Genomic DNA, 17,629 nt, shown 5'->3' with positions numbered 1-17,629 from the left:
TCCAAAGTCTTAGATAAAAACTCCCCTTCACGTGTAGTTTTGGATGAACAGAGATAGATCTGAAAACACCTACAATAGGATCAGAGAAAACCCACTTTGAACTATTTGATGGAAGGACTCACAAGTACACAAGGGAATGGGTACCAATGTGGAGACTATTCTCCCAACAACTTGATCTTGATGGGGCCAAGAACAACAATATAATGCAATGCAATATGTCCTCCAGTGATCAATGATCATTTGGGTTCATGTGTATTAATTGGCACATGTTTTCCTTTGGAAGAGAAAAGGTAAAGAGACCGGACTAGATAACACAAGAACTTTGGAGACAAAAGTATGGTGACCACTCCAAGTGGAGACTGTCCTTCCTTGCATGTTATGATCAAATTCTAGTTGCCCAAATCCTGATATTCACTACATGACTCTTGGCAATGCATGGTCTCTTTTACTTTTGTGTTTTAAAACTAAGTTTTCTTCTTTCTTCTTCTCTTCTTTGTGGAGGAAACACAGATTGCTTTTTGTCTTTTGAGATATGGGTCTCGATTCTCTAGGGAAAGTGAAGTAGGAGATTAAAGTTCTAAAGAAGAAAAAGTTAGAAATTGATGGAGCTAATGTGTCACACGCGTGTATCTAGGAAAGAGGTGGTCACTAGCTAAGAGAGACCCACCCGCCAAAGATCTAAAACCAATTAACTGTAGAAAGTGTAACAAGGTATGGAGAGTGATGGTTACTAAAGGAAGTCTCAAGGAGATCTTCATTATATATGTGCTGAAGAACCTTCGTGTTCTTTGTAACATCATCATTCCAGAGACTGAGAGAGAGAGAGAGAGAGAGAGAGACTTTGGTCTCGTGATTTTCTACTTTGATTCTTTTCTTCTTAATGATTTTCTAAAGTGATTCTTCTCGGAATAAGCATATTTTGACCCTCGAAAGTATTTCTTACACTAAAATATTTAATACTCATCATGAATGATCCCAACAAAAAAATACAAGGAATTGATTCTCATGATCATGAGAAGCAAAGTTTTCTCACTTCGGACAAAACACTACTTGAAAGGATCAGGAAATCAAGGAATCTCAAAATTAAAAATAAACACTCCTAGAATCATACTCAAGAATATTGTTCTTAATTAAAGTTACTATAGGCTATTCTTAATCCCATTGGGAATCAATTCGGGCTTCTTTCAACCCATCCAACTGTGAGCTCTGAATGCATAGATGTTGGAAATATTCATCCAGATCATACATATCAATATATGTAACTATGGGGATAGATTATTTATCTGAATCATAAACAAACCGTGACAGACATCAGTAAATATAAACATGGTACATGGCCTCACCAATCTGATAATGTAAGAAAAACTTTTAAGGAAATAGTGGGATTGAGTTGTGCCATCAGTCACTCTCTTAAGACTATAAATGCCCCTTATGGTGTAAACTAGAATCAGTCATTGCACTTGTTTACTGGGCCACATCGGGACACTTTGGAGTTATACTCAATTGGCCAAAACTAAATACAAGTTAGAGATTGTCTAAAAATTGTCAAAAAATGAGTTTGACCTTCAAGAGATGTCTCCAAAAGACATGCCCAAACAACATGTCTTTTCCCACAAGACATCTTTAAATAGACACACCTATTCATCATTTAGATGTCTATTAGTAAAAGACATTACCCTCTAATATTTTGAATCATCTATTTGTATGATTCAAAAATTCCAACAATAGCTCCACCAAAAAAAAATAAAAAAAAAAAAATTCCAACAATAGATCATACATTAATTTTTTACTTCAGATAATGAATTTAGGAATATACAAGTGATGTAGTGTTAAAAAAACAACGCCCAGAATGACGATTTTGCAGAAGAAAAACGAAGATAAAAAGAAGAATAAGTACACAATACAAGACTAAGATGGTTCACCCCCAAGAAGGAAGGCTACATCCACGGCCGAGCAATAGAACGATTCCACTATTTCTATGAAGCAAATACAAACCCTCACTTTCACATCTCTCAAAGAGATAACAATGTTATATAAGAAAATCCTAACCCAGAAAATACAAAACTGCCCTTAGAGACCCACCCAGTCTGATTTGGACCTGAACCAACATAGGGCGAAAATACATATCAAATCGAAGATCTCAACAAGCTCTATAGGAGTCAGGCCTATGACGCTGATGTATGCATTTTTTGACTATTCTGATGCGTTTTGAAAGCAAAATGACCGGCAAAAAAATCACCATAGCACTTTTTGGAGTGGGATCAGGGTTCACCAATAACATATAGTGCACTTAAAAGGAAGGAAATACAGTTCCTTCCTTCAAAATTTGCCTAGTAAGGTCCAAGAAAGTGAAATTTAAGCCGTTGTAGTTCCAGAACTATGACTAGGAAAAGGGAAACAAAGATAAAAAGAGAAACCCAATATCAAGTTGTTCTTGTTCCTTTTGAGGCCAGTTTGATACTTTTGCCAACAAAAGAAAGAAACCCCAACCCATTTTTGAAAGCATGTGAAACTCATCTCCCCAAGAGATCTAATACACACCATACACCTCACTATTGGGTCCTTGATAAAGCTGATATCAACTTTGTCTGGCCCCACAGACCGACCATCACAACCCTTTTTATCTTTTTTCATGACATCTCCCTCTGCTAAAGGCATTGTAGCCTATCACTCTCCAACTTCAAAGTTCAAATGGGTTGTTTGATTAAGAGATTAAGAAAAAGGGAGGTGCAAACCATAGAAGGATTTAGTTAGACTTAATATTTAGAGAAGAAAATAAGACACAGAAGAAGATGTGAAGAAAATGTTGGGGGTAAGACGCTTGAATTAGGGAGGCAGAAGGTCTAACGTGTTAGGAATTAATAAGAATGCAACAGAATGGCGATTTGCAAAAGAACATAAGGAGAAGAGAAAGCACATACATACAAGACAGAGATTTACATGGTTCACCCTCAAGAAGGTAGGCTACATTCACGGCAGAGTGATAGTCTAGATCTAATATTTCCTTGAAGAAATTACAAACCCTCACACACACCTCTCTCAAGGAGATAACCATGATATAGAGCGTTTTCATGCGTTACAATATAGAGAAAAAACCTAACTCAAAAATGTACAAAATTGCCCTAGAAGCCCACCTGGTCTGGTCCGAGATGCGAATCAACATAGGGTGAATTGAAGATCTCGACGAGCTCTTCAGGTGCAGGGGCCATCAGTGCTGACGAATGCTCTTTTTGGTCGTTTACGCACGTTTCAAAGGCAAAACAGTACACCGGAAAATCACAGTACTTCTTGAATTAAAACAGATATCAGACATCATCAATAACATAACGAACACCAAGTAGTTACAGAATTATATTGATAGCCTCTAGCTACTCGCGTCCTAGCCTATTTGAGAGTTAAATTTGCCTCAATTTTCCTTTGGTTATATGGGTATTTCGATAAATTACCTATATAAGGTTTCGTTATATATTTGTAACGAGGGTTCTTTCTTTGTAATCAATCTTAGAGATGTATGAGGATGAATAACTATAATCTTATTCTCCGTTGATAATGAATTAAATCTCATCTCATCATAGATGTGGGTAATCTTGTCCAACTACATAAATCTTTATGTGCAATTGTATGATTGTTGTTTGCAATTTCCATTATTTTCTACATTGTTTTAAATTCTTGTTTTCTACATAAAAAACAATGTCGATGTGTTATTTTGAACTGACAAGTGGTGATTATGATTGAAATGAACAAGTTCACAGAATCTCATGAGATCTGAAAGTTTCATAGAGGAATATAAATGTAAGTGGAAAAAAGATCAAGAAACAACAAAACTAGAATCAGGAAAGAATATTAGTGGGTCCATGTGAAAATCCTTAGCTTACAAGATGAATTGTAATTGAGTTTGCTTTGGTATTTAGTTTAGTAGGAATTGGGCCATGTTAGGTGATAGCTGATGTCCGTATCACTCTATATAACTTAATAGAGTGTGTGGGGGAAACAGAAAAAGAAGTCACAAAACAATGTTGCCAACCACAAGATTTTTGCTATTATATACGCGTCACCAAGTTTCAGGTCCTTAAGGTATTGCTCTGTAATACTCATGGGTCCCATAAACCTTACATTTAGGTTGTGATGTGAAAAGTTTTGTTGTCTTCTTTTTCAGTGAAGAGAAAGATAACCCAGTTACTTTGATCTCTCTTCTTCTTTTCCAATGAGAAAAAAAAAAAAAAAAAGTTGATAAATCATTTTCCTTACCTTGTCATGCACTAAGTTCTTTGCTATAATTCGATCTCCTCGATCATTGAAGTATTAGCTTTAATTTGTTCCTTTAAATCATCTGGGAAAAAGGATTAGAGAAGTTAGATTGAAGTTTATGTGTGTTGCACGGTCATACAATGTCTCTGTCTTTGTCTCAAGGCAATCCACATCGATCTAATGAAAGTGAAGGACCCACAACAACGACGGATTTCCTTCTCTCTCATACAAACAAAACACAGAGTGACAAGATTTCTCAGCATTAGTGTATCTACTTTTTGTTGATGAATTTTTACAAATACTTGGTGGGTTTCACGTGAAGGTAACGATCTCTCACGATGTGAGAGAGTTATAAAGACTTGGGTATCTTTAATTAATGGTTAGCTTTTAAGGATTAGTTTTACTTGAGTTCTGTTATATACCTAATGGGACTAGATCTAGTGTATGAGCGTTAGATTGGGTCAGCTTATAATTAGTATTACTTGGATAGGTTAAAGAATTTGATTTAGGAAAAATTACTTGATTAGTTATTTTTGGGTTTTCATTTACAAAATTGTCTACCCTATGTTTGAGTTAACAAAAATAGACAAAAACAAGTTTAGTTTTACAAAACTAGACAAAAACAGTGACTCCTTCCTTCCTCGGCAGTTCCCCTCTGAAAAAATCTCTTTTCCTCTGTTACTTGGGGTAGTAAAGAATGGCGGTGGTTGGGACAAGGGTAGGGTTGTAGGGAACGGAGGATGCCTGGGCGAGAAGGCAATGACAAGGGTAAAAAGTCTAAAAAAGTAAGTGCGGGAGGGAGAGATACTATTTTATCTAGTTTTGTCTATTTTTGTTAACTCAAACATAGGGTGGACAATTTTGTAAATGAAAACCTAAAAGTAGCTAATCATGTAATTTTCCCTGTGATTTAACATGTTTCATCAACTCTGAAGTTTTTGACGTATTGGTTAAATACCTAACATTTGGTATCAGAATTGGACACCACATCACGGGTTCGAGTTACGAAAAAAGCTATCTCAGAAATGACTACCTACCACTAAAGTGAGAGCCATTGAGGATGACGGTTGCAAAAGCGTGGTGATATGTTATGTGCCTAATGGGGTTCGATCTAGTGTATGGGCGCTAGATTGGATCACTCTAGTATGGGATAGGTTAAAGGGCTTAATTTAATTAACGCATTCCATCAGTTCTAAAGCTTTTATCGTATCTACCCGAAACTCAACAATAATACCACAAGTATGAATTCATACTACAACACAATAAAATGGCAAAAAAAAAGTATGCATGACTTAAAGTACCAAAATCTGAGATCAAAATACTATGTTTGTAAACAAGTGGATATGTATATATCAAATTTGTTGCCCAGCTGGTTTGCTCATCAAGACACTTGAGAATCCATTTTTTGATTGGGTCTCCCTCTCTCCCTTCTGGCTTTTGTTCTTGAGGGACCACTGTCCATTGTAGGTCTATGGGAGCAAACCTAGTAAAGTTAATATAACCTATCTCTACAACATAAATCAGTGCTTGGTCAAGTTGGTATTTTGATTGTTAAGTGATGTAATGGACCTACCATTGTTCATAGGTGGAATCTTCCTTCCTTCCTTGTAGACATTCTCTTTTGAACTGATACATCTTACTTCACTCTCAAGCAACCAAACCAAACCTTACTCTGGGAAATAGTTTGGAGGGACTTCGCTTTCAATGTAATGAACATAAAGTATTTGTGGGATTTCCCCCTTATTTCCTGTTTTTCTCCCTTTATTTTTTTGGAGAAAGTTTTCCTTCAACCAAGTTCACCCGTTTGTTGTAACACTCTAATTGGACTTTTGGAGTAGTGACCCACCATGTGATCTCATCATTACCTCTTCCCCTATATCGAAGGTCGGAAATACTCTTTCTAAGTCTCATCCAATCAGTATATCATGTGGATTAAAAAATTCTCTCTTCACCATGGGTGAAAAAGAAAAACTCTTGTCCTTTGTTTATTTTTAAAATATTAATTTTTTTAAAGGGATCTTTTTTCTTGTCAAAGGGACGATTGAATCCTCTAATCACCGTTGTTGCGCTCATGGTTGTGCTTATGTTAACTTTACATGACAGTTGTCTTATTAGGTTTAACGGAGAACCGTTTTCACTTTTATCTCTCTCAACAAAACAAACTTTCACCTCTCTTTCTTTCTTGACATTTTACGATACCAAGAGTACTGCTCAATATCACATTTTATTATTTTTTCACTTAAATTTTAAATCTATCTCTTAAATACAAATTGAAAGAACCTAATTATCTATTATATAATCATAATGGTACTTTTCTCTTCTGTTCATTTTTTTCATTTGGAGAATGATCTTGGAAATGAATAAAGAAAATGGATAAAGCCAATGGGTGTGATAAACTGAAAGGCCTAAGACTCACTTTACAAACCTTAATGCCAATAATTAATTATGATGGTAAAGGACAATAATAGTGGGAGAAAAGAAAATTCAATTAAGCCTTATCACAACTAATTATGGAATTGGCTACTTGAATCTGTTTTAATTTTCCATTTAACTTTATCCAGTGTCATGTTTGATGTTAATCCCAAATCATCTATGCTTTTATTTTTTCTTTTCCTAGCTTTTTTTTTAATTTTTAGGGTAAATTACACGTCACCTCCTGGTTTTCAAATGAAACTCAAATTACCCCCTCTACAATAACGGTGTTAGTCTGCTGTTAGTTATTGATGTGAAAGTACTATTTTACCCTTGTACTAAAACATTAGAATTAAGTTTACAATATTACCCTTCCTTCATCTTCAACATTGGTCAAGGGTAGTTTAGGGATTTAAATTTATTTAACTGGCTGACATCATTACTTAACAGCATAAAACTAACGGCAAGGACTAATTTGTCATATTGGGGTCTAAACCAAGGGTGATTTGAATTTTTTCAAATCAAGGGGTGATCTGAGTTTAGTTTGAAAACTAGGGGTGACGTGTAATTTACCTTTTTTTTAAGGACAATTGAAGTGGTGTTCAATTTGGTATTTATTAATAAATTTGGTTAACTTTGAAGATTAAATAAGAAATGTAAGGGAAGAGAAGCCAGAAGTTAGAAGGAATAATGTGGTTTTCTGCAAAATCCAAATATAAAAGAAGAAGAATGAAAAGTTAGTGGCACTCTCTACTTACCTTTCTTCTTCTTTTTTTTTTTTTTTTTTTTGGGTTTTAGAACTAGATAATTTACTGCCTAGTATGTCATGAAACAATGATATTTGATAGTAATAAAATACAAAAACACTTATATTCATTGATTAAAAAGGTATTATTAGAGGTTATTATTACTCATGCAGTATGGGACATAAAGGTGATTGTTGGAAAGATATTACTAAATTACCAACTGCACTTACCAAGTTGTTGAAACCAACTTGGTTACAAAGTGCATAAATTAATTTAGAATATTCACTAGTTGCATTAAGGTGTGTTCCAGCATAAAAAAATATTTATTAGAATTCTATTCTCTTACCCCCACCCCAATAAATATGAAATACCTTTAAGTGTATATGTTTGGTGAGAAACCTCTTTACCATTCTCCAAATTTGTGTAAGTGGAATGACCCATCAAATGGGGCCCATGTCCATCAAGGAACTTTTTACTTTTTGGGTTTTGGCTGCCCAAACCGCCACCTACTTTACCCTTCTTTGTGTGTGTGAGAGAGAGAACATGTCACAAAAGAATTCTGAAAACTCATCCTTGGGTGGTTAGGGAGGAGGAAGTAGAATGAAGGATTAAAGGAACAGTCCAATAGGGCTCAAGTACTACTAAAATTATTCTGCCCACAACCCATTGGGCCCCACCTCACGAGGCTACAAGGCCCATAACAAAAACCCATGTTTGTGCTTCTTGCCCTTTTTTAAAAGTTAAAAGTACCCCCAAATTGATTCTCTTGGCCCCTGTATATGAAACAAAACAATTACCCATGCATGTCCTTTGCCCTTCTGGTTGTACGTATATGAAAAGACAAAATCAACCCATCAAATGTACATAGTGATTTCTCCGTTAGAGCCAAAATGAATCATGGCAGAGGGTTTTCTAAGAAAATGACTCATCAATAAAGTGTGACAAAATGATATCGTACATTGGAAGGTAGGTAAGTCATTTTATATGCGGAGACTGATCTTATCAGTTCTAGCTTTAACTGCTAAGTTTTGTGCTAAGATGTGGTTGGGCTGCCCTAGTAATCTCGAGATTGTTTTATATAACAAACTTTAGAAAAAAAAACCCTTAGTTAAGATCTTGATATCCCATAAAAGAGAGAATATCTCCCAGGGCTACTCCTCCTGACCTTCCATTAAGATCTCGAGATTGTTTTATATAATAGACTTTAGAAGGGGGAAAAATTAGTAGTTTGATTATCAGTCCAACCATTGATGGTTGCGTGTAGTTCTTTGACGCTTTGTAATACATTGTAGATATCTCTAGTCTCGAATTCTTGTGTGCATCTTGCAAAACCAAAATCTATTGGAGCTTTAATGTACTGCTTATCCGAAACACCCAACCACCAGCTTTAGTCTCTTTCGAAAAACTTCCATCACAAATTATAATGAACGCATCAGGTGCAAAGAGATTATAAAAATCCCTTGCAGTGATCCTTTTTAGTTGTGGTTAGTATGATCTTTTTTCTTTTCTCTTTTCATTTTTTTTTTTTTTTTTTGCGTGTTAGCTCAACATTGGACCAGACAAGGACCCATTGAGGGTTAGATAGGGACCCCCATAAGGGTTCAACAAGGGGGCCGACTGGGCCACACTTATTACTACGTTACTATATTACTGCTACTATTTCAAGAAGGGTGAAGGGTAGCAAGGTCAAACTCTCAACCTTCCCTTGACTATAGTTAGACCCAACTGTCTAGCCGCCTGTCACAGAGCTAGAAGCTCATCCCCAGTTGCGGTTGGTATGGTAATTGATAGATGCATGGAATGATATGACAAAATAGTCTATCCAATGATTTAAGGAAGAAGGATTCAAATACTATCCAAATATGACCCATATGGATCTTATATAAGATGTGAATCCACCATTTATTCATCAAAATTGATTGTAACCATAGATCACCAGACACTAATGTAGACTTGATTTGGATCTCTCTCTCTCTCTCTCTCTCTCTCAACAATACAAGTACAACACAAACAAGGCAGGTTTCATGGATGAATGGTAGTGGGCTTGTAGGATAAAAAATAAAAATTAATGACGCAAAGTGATACAAAAATGAAGAGACAAACAATAGGTAAAAAAAATCCTAATAAAAAGACGATAAAAGTAAGAATGTCAAATCGGTCAATTTTTGTGCTTTGGATTTAGTAAGAAAAAGATCGTTCTGATGTGAATTCAAAACGTGCACAACCCAGACACTGAGACACAGATTTGTTTGTCTGCATTTTGGGGTTGGACTTACTGAGAAGGAAGGGAGGGGGCAGGGGGGTCTCATCTTTTTTGTTTTTTTTTTTGTTAAGAAGAGGGGGGTCTCATCTGGTGTTGCCAACCCCATCTAATACTTTGAGAAGGAATGTATATGTGGTTTACTATTATAAAGTTTAGAGCACATTATATACACCCCCTAGTTTAACTTTTACAAAAAAAACCCTAATGGCTCACGGTGTTGGTAAACTATTAGTTTGATAAGTAAAAAGATAGTTTTAACCTTTTAGTTCAGTAACCTACATTAAGTACCATTTTAGATTTTTACCCTTCATGACCTTCTTCCCTCTCAAAACGAAAAATTCCCTTTTAGGATTTTACCTCCACACCATCTCCGACGGACATCCCCTGGCCCAGCCACCCCCCGGGAAGGTTAGTTTTTCTATCTCCTCTCTTTCTCTGTATGTTATTGTGAAGTTCAAACACCTGAACGTCTTCAACCTCATGCAAAAACAAAAAATTCAAGGGTTTCTGTTGTTTTTCCATTGCCGATTGAGGCTCTGTCAGATGCCCTACGGCATTGCGAACCCAAGCGAAGACCTGCCGGAGAACTTCATTCCGACGACCATGGCTACATAGAAACAATCTGTTCAGAATGTTCCCTTTCCTCGCAGGGAACATTCAAGAAACCCATCTCTCTTGATTCCTCTTGCAACTTCAACCCCTTCCCCTGCTTGCTGTTGTACAGGAAGTCTTGTACTAGATCAGTTCGCACACACAAGGCAGATTCATATATATATATATATGGATTTCTAAGGGCAACACAATAGCAACAATGACACGATAAGGTTCCAATTAACGTACCCCACAGAAATGTGATGCACAAACAGAGATGGAGATGCTGACATCAAGACCAGGAACCTGCAATCTGCAACCCATCCAATCCAACCTCGTTTGAGGTTTTATTTGACACCAGATATCCCATTCGCTCCATTAGGTCCTCTACATTTCCACCCCAATTGACCGGTTGGACAACCAATTCCTCAAGTTCCACATCAATTTCGAATGGATTATTTCCTAAATCTATTTCTTCTCCTCCTTCTCTTGCAGTAAGATCCTCTCCAGAATTTTATTTTTTTTTTTTAAACGTAATAAGAGCAGAAGGGTTTGAACCAAGAATAAAGGTAAAACGATCCAAGGGAAAATTTTAAGGGTAAAATAGGGTTTTTGAAAAATTTAACTACTACTAACGGTTTACACTTAACGGTAGAGGCTTATTTGGTAACCGTCCACAAATCTAGGGGGATGACATAAATAGTAAAACTAGTGGATGTTTTGATATTGTTTCAAACTACAGGGGTGCATGTAATTTGCTCTAAAGTTTATTATTATATGGAGAGAACCTACTGAACCACAAGGGTCTATTCTTTTGACTGTGGACCTTCCTTGGTTTTGTTTTCTCACATTCCTTTCAAAAATATGTTACATCACTAAAGTACCCTCAATGATATTTTCTCTTCCCCTTTTGGCGATGTTTGGAGTTGTACCATTGTTCTAAGTATCGGTTGATGCGTATCGATATCACCAAAGTCTAGAGTAAAATTTGAATTTAATAATACACATTTATTCTAGGTGTGCCAAAAGTAGGCCGGCATCGATAGGTCCCACTTGAATTGACTGATTCGATTGATTATTAAATGTATCAGGCTCAAACACCGACCAATTAATAATTAGACATTCCTAATGCAAGGTAGATTGGGATCAATCGAATACTATGAGTAATTCATAACGTTTATAACCTGATTACCTCATTTAAGCCTATTTAGCATGATTATAGCCCATTTATGATTCTGTTTACAGATCATTTTATAGTCCGATTAGGGGGAAATTTGTTGACCATCAGAAGGAGAAAAATGAAGCACAAGATTTAAAAGATCTTCCAAAAATGTGGACTTCCAAAAACCCTAATGGCGTAATTGACCGTTTCAGAATAGAATAAATAACATACAACATTCAAAGATCTAGAAACATGATTAAAACCACATAAATCAAAACAAATTTGTATGACGAGCATTCGAAACGATTGTGCAAATCTCATCCAAGGCTGAAACTCGACCTCTTTACTCTTTAGGCATCTAGTAAGAACCAAGCAATTAGAAGAAGGATAGAATTTTACTCCAACCACAGTGAATGGGATCTTATTTACCATGGGGCTGGAGAAGTTGGATGGGGTCTTGAGAGGGCATATTGGTAACATACTAAAACCCTATAAGGGTTCGTGAACCTTAGAATGGTGGGTGAACCGTCCTTATAGATAAAGAAAAACTTAGTCCTTAGAATAAGAGACAACATGTGTAAGGCCAACTTGAAAGTAGATTGAAAATCGGAAAGTTAACGCCCCAATATTGGGGGCGGTGCTGTGCGCACGATGCGTACAGCACCGCCCATGTGTGCACAGTGAGCCCCATCGTGCACATGTGGGCGGTGCTGCGCCGGACGATGCACACAGCACCCCTCAGTACTGGGGCGATAAGGACCCTTGAAAAGCCAAGAAGAGTAGGGCTGAGGAACAAATGCTAATAGCTATTAGTGATTATGGATCGGGTTACTCTCCAACGCGCCTCGAGTTGGAGATCGTTCAATGCGGCAGCAGGTGTCGACATGTGGCTTGAGTGTCAGTGCACCTCGCCCAGCTATGTTTCATTGATCCGCACCGTTTAAGTGGCACCCAAGCCACGTGGTGACACTTGCTACCGCGCTAGACGATCTCCAACTCTGGGGTGCGCTGGAGAGGAACCGAATCCTTAGATTATCAGCTGTATCTGCGCAATGTCGCTTTCATCAATCCCCAATGGGATTGCTCAAGCTCAAGTGGTCATTACAAGTGTAATGACGAAAATGGCCTTGAAACTTTTCTTTTTCTTAGAGAGGCGGTTTTGGAATACCACATCTACCCCTACAGCATAGGAATGGACAAGTGGTTTTTGGGTCTGCATCATGGCAGAGGTGTAACGGTAAATCTGGAGCCGGCGGGGCGGTGAAAGAGAGGCAAAGACTGACACGACTCTCGAGTCTCTAGGATGTTTTGGATTCTAGCTCTAGCTCTAAGAGGAAAAAAGATTCCAACATATTCCCCTCGGATTCTCGGATATAGATTAACAAGTTTTTTTGTTTTTTTTTTTAATTTATCGAAAAAAAAGATTAACAAGTTTTTTTTTGTTTTTTTTTTGTTTTTTAATTTCATGTAAAACGCTAATGTGAAAATTATAATAATTTTTTGTTGAAATTTTGAAAATTATAATAAATGAATGTTTATAAAATGAATACTTTTTTCAACCAAGGGTTTCAAATGATGCCCATAAGATATCGTGCAATAATGGAAGGTATTCTCAACCATTTGTAAATAGGGGATGTTTGCCAGGCAATCCAATCGTTTGATGCTTCATTGGGCACTCATTGGGCGATCTCATCGGAAAAGATCTCAATCATTAATTAACATCCACTAATGGATGTCGTTTTCCTTCATGTGTTGTGAAGAAAATTTTCCCTTTAAGTGTTTTTCCTGGGTTATGTTTGGATGTCAAGAAAAAAAAATCTCTGGATTTATATGTTTTAGTGCATTGATGAGTTTCTAGAATAGTGCTAAAAGTAGTTTGGATTTCGTATAATGTGGAACAGAGCAATAAAGACACCCAAACATCACCCATGAGGTCACAATGAAAAGAAATTTTCATTTTTCACATACTGCCTTGCCACTTGGAAAACTTGGCTGATAGTGAAATTTGAGTAGTAATAATGAGAGCTTTGGGATTTACTTGTTAAATAAAGTGGGAAAACCTATAAATGACCACTTAGGGGTTCAACCCAAAAATTTTAACTTGGATGAAACTGAAATTTGACAAGAAATCAAAAGATTATTGGGATTCAACTGTTAAATAATGTGGGAAAACCTATAAATTACCACTTCGGGGGGAGGTCCAACTCTCAAAATCTTAAGATATTTAGTAAAGCGAGCTCCTCGAGTATATAAAGGCACCAAGGATTTGAACATATGAAACTATAACTATATGAGTTCACGCAAAGGCAGAATGAGACCACCTTATGCTATGTTTGGTTGAAAATAAATGGATAAAAAAAGAAAGAAAAAAATTCAATTTATTTTTTAATTTGAGATGAAAAATAGATACATAAATCAATGACTGTGTCTTATTATCTTTTTTTCTTGTCCATTTCTTGTCAACCAAACATTTCCTTAGGGTATTAAATGGAAAGAGTTCTTCAAATTATATGAAAGCATCAAGGATCCAAAACTTCACTGGACAATGACTACAATCTAGGAACCATGGGTTCTGACACTATGTTGGAGGGTTCAACCAAAAATCTTAAAGAATTAGTTAGAGAAATATCTTTCATATTGAACTTTAGCTCTATAACTCCTTACATCGCAATACTCTCCCTCATGTGTTATTTTGACATACCTTTCTTAATACGTTAGATATACAACTTAAACTATAATATCATGTTGGACAGTCTAACCCAAAATCTTAAAGCATTAAATGAAAATAAACCTAACAAGTATTAAGACACATCTAAGAACTTAGATAACCAAAATAAAACTATACCACTCTCAAGTAAATATGTATCTTAAGAAAATCAACAAGCGAACCACCTTAAGACATTACAATGTTTGGATACCAAGAAAATTAACAAAAAAATTCAAAAAATTTTGAATTACAAAAAAAAAGATAGACACGTAAATCAATCATTACAATATCATAATTTTTGTATCATTATATATTTTTACAAAATTTCCACTTCTACCCTACTATGAACTATCATGTTACAGTTCTTAAATGATTTATTATTTTACTTTGGGATGAGGGCGTGCCCAACTGCCCACACCCTACTCCCATTATCAAATATCTCCTGATTTCATTTTTAATTTCAATTTTGTGTTTTTCTGTTCATGTTTGTGTTTGTTGCTCACCAGCTGTACGGTTGTGGAGATTTCGTCTCCACCCCACATGCCTCATCAGTCGTCACCCTCCACCCTTTTCTCTCTCTCTCTCTCTCTCCCCCAACAACTTTTTCTAGAGAGTAGATTCCAAGGATGAACAAAGCTCTCTACTTTCTTTCTCTTTCTTTTTCTTTTCTTTTTTATTTTCTTGGATTTTTTTATTTCAATGTCTGCTTTCTTTGTTCTATAAAGCAGCCTCACATACACCATTCTACTTCCCTTTCTCTTCCGCTTGTAAGTTTTAGTGTGCTTCGCTCTCTTCTGTGTCTTCTCTTTTGTAGATCTGAGGTTCTGAAACTCTGCTACTCCCCTGCTTCTGTTACTTTCCTAGGGTGGGTACGATAGTTTTGGGTTGGTTTTGATTTCAGATCCAAAACTGAAGGCGTTGTTCTTGATCTCTGGGTTTGGTTTTTGTTTTCCCAGTTTTAATTTCTGGGTTTGTGTGAAGATCCTGTCCATTTTTTTGCCTGGATAACAGAATCTTTCCTGTATTCTTCAGAAAGCATAGCTTCTTCTTGGTGTGTGTTTTAAAGGGACCTTGTTCAGATTTATGCTTTTGAAGTTGGGATTTTGGTTTGAAATACCACAACCGATCTCGTGGCCCTTGTGATTGCCTGCTTTTGCGTGCAAAAATCTCACTTTGTTTTTCACTGTTGAGCTATTCCCTGAATTTTTTTTTTCCCAAACTTTCCCTGGAAAGTTGGAAGTTGTGTTATAGTTGCATTGCTCATCCCATCCCTCTCCTCTCAACAAGAGGTTCTCCTTCCCTTCTATCTTGATGCTTAACATACTATTCTTGATGTTTCAAATTCATGTCTCCAATTCTCAGTGAAATCCTTCTCTCCGGGTTTATGATAAATTCCACACTGAGACGCAGGACCCACTTAGTTCAGTCTTTCTCTGTTGTGTTCCTTTACTGGTTTTACGTTTTTTCATGAACCATTTGAACCTGCAATCTGATCACTGCTAGACCAGTTATAAATCTATTATTATATCTTATACGTATTACAGATTTTGGTTTGAAATAATTAGTATTTGGGTCCTGTGTCGTCGTCGTGTTAGCCTTTGCTAGGTCCGATCCAATCCTTATACTTAGTCATCTATCGGGCCTTTTTAATTTTCTCTACTGTATATATACTACCATGGCTTCCTCTAGTGGAACTTCTTCAGGGTCTACTCTGCTTCCAAACTCTGGTTCAGAAGAGGACCTTCAGCTTGTAATGAATCAAAGGAAAAAGAAAAGAATGGAATCGAACCGAGAATCAGCCAGGCGATCGAGGATGCGGAAACAGCAGCACTTGGACGATCTGATGGCCCAAGTGGCTCAGCTAAGGAAGGATAACAATCAGGTCCTTACAAGTATAAACATTACTACTCACAACTACTTGGCCTTTGAAGCCGAGAATTCTGTTTTGAGGGCACAGATGGGAGAGTTGAACAACAGATTACAGTCCCTGAATGAGATCATTCACTGTCTAAATGTGGGTAGTAACAGTTCTGAAACTGAGAATTCTCTAATCGGTGCTGACAGCTTCATGAACCCCTGGAATTCACTCTATCTAACTCAGCCCATCATGGCTTCTGCAGATATTTTTCAGTACTGAAACTCCTCCATGCCTGAGACACTGAGACCGGTTCCTTGGTTGGTGTTGCCAATGATGTTTGCTTAGGTTGTCAATGAATGTAGAGCTAAAAGATGGTTTTTTTTTATTTGGGGGGAGGGGGGTGGAATGTGGGGTTGGTGGTGTTGAGTCCTATCTACTGTCTATTAGGGCCTTATAGTAGAAGAAAGAAGTAAAATGAGTGATTTGGTAATTAGGTAACTGGTCTAGTCTGTAAATGGAACTTTATAAACAAGGATTCCAGAGTGTTATATGTATCTTGGACTCTCCATCTATATATCATATATAGAATTATATATATGTAATAATGTCTTCTTCAAGTCTTCCAGTTGTTATATATATGTTTTGGCAGTTCAACAGATTATTTAAAATAATAAATGTGTGGATGGTGAAAAGGTCCAAGGATGTGATGTGATCATGGAGGAGGGTTTTTTTGGTGTTTCAAGGATTTGTGGTGGGGTTTCTGTTTCTTAGGTGAGTTTTGTATGAGAATTGATGATGCAATTGACTTAAGTCACAGTGGGGCTCAACTTAATTGTTCTACAGTTCCAGAACAAAACTTGTGGCTTCATTCTGGAGGATGAGATGGGATTTCATCAGCAATCAATCAATCATCCTGGTTGGTTGGTTTTATTTTATTTTATTTTCTTGTATTGTATCTTGTTTCTTCAAGCATGGCAATAAGAAACCAATTAAACTAAGCCAGGTAGCAATGGGGGGACCTCAAGCAGTCAAGTTCACAAGAAAGAGAGAGAAAGAGTTGTCGACCTAACCGTTCCCTTCCCTTCACATATTTGATGCCACGAGTTTGGCTACGCCATGAACCAAACTATTTTATGGGTAAGAGCTTAAAAGGCAAAGCATGCTACATGCTTGAGGAAGAGGTGTAGTCACTAGCCAGTACTCAGTAGTGCTAAAGAAGCCAAGCACTTACAGATGAATTCTTGTTCTTATGTATAGAAGAGTGGGGTATGGAGTGAGCATGATTGAATCACTGATGGACTGGTTATTTGCAGTGATTGTTCACATCCAACAAACGCCACTTAGTTGATGCGGACAGGACTCTGATTGGTTGATTTTAATTTTTACTCTGTGTCTGTGATAGTGTGATAAGAGGATCCTGACATTAACTTTCATTGAGGGTGATTTGTAAAATTGAATAAAGCAAGTTGCAGCATGTGATTGTTTGTTATATGATGATCAAATTAAACAGAGAAAGATCACCCAGTCCCTATGTGGTCACATGGACTGAAAATAAAAAGATACAGAAGGCATGGTTTATATCAGTAGCTGCTCACTTGCTCAGCCTAGCAATGGTGATTGGCACTATTTCTGCTCTGGAATT

The 17,629-nt window shown here is 36.7% G+C and overlaps 1 protein-coding gene across 1 annotated transcript; it reads left to right on the top strand.

Moving 5' to 3' along the window:
- The first annotated feature begins 15,361 nt into the window (after positions 1-15,361).
- On the top strand, positions 15,362-16,357 carry LOC122662408 (bZIP transcription factor 11-like). The gene has a single exon (XM_043858029.1). It carries the CDS (start codon positions 15,805-15,807, stop codon positions 16,264-16,266), a length of 462 nt encoding a protein of 153 aa, XP_043713964.1. The 5' UTR covers positions 15,362-15,804; the 3' UTR covers positions 16,267-16,357.
- The last annotated feature ends 1,272 nt before the right edge of the window (positions 16,358-17,629 follow it).

Source organism: Telopea speciosissima, chromosome 5 (assembly GCF_018873765.1).
Source record: "Telopea speciosissima isolate NSW1024214 ecotype Mountain lineage chromosome 5, Tspe_v1, whole genome shotgun sequence".
Taxonomy (NCBI): domain Eukaryota; kingdom Viridiplantae; phylum Streptophyta; class Magnoliopsida; order Proteales; family Proteaceae; genus Telopea; species Telopea speciosissima.
Note: the sequence above shows the minus strand (reverse complement) of the source record. Positions and strands in the feature narration are given on the sequence as shown.

Bases quoted from the DNA above. Each gene is read 5' to 3' on its own strand.
- LOC122662408 (XM_043858029.1), top strand. From the start codon at position 15,805: ATGGCTTCCTCTAGTGGAACTTCTTCAGGGTCTACTCTGCTTCCAAAC.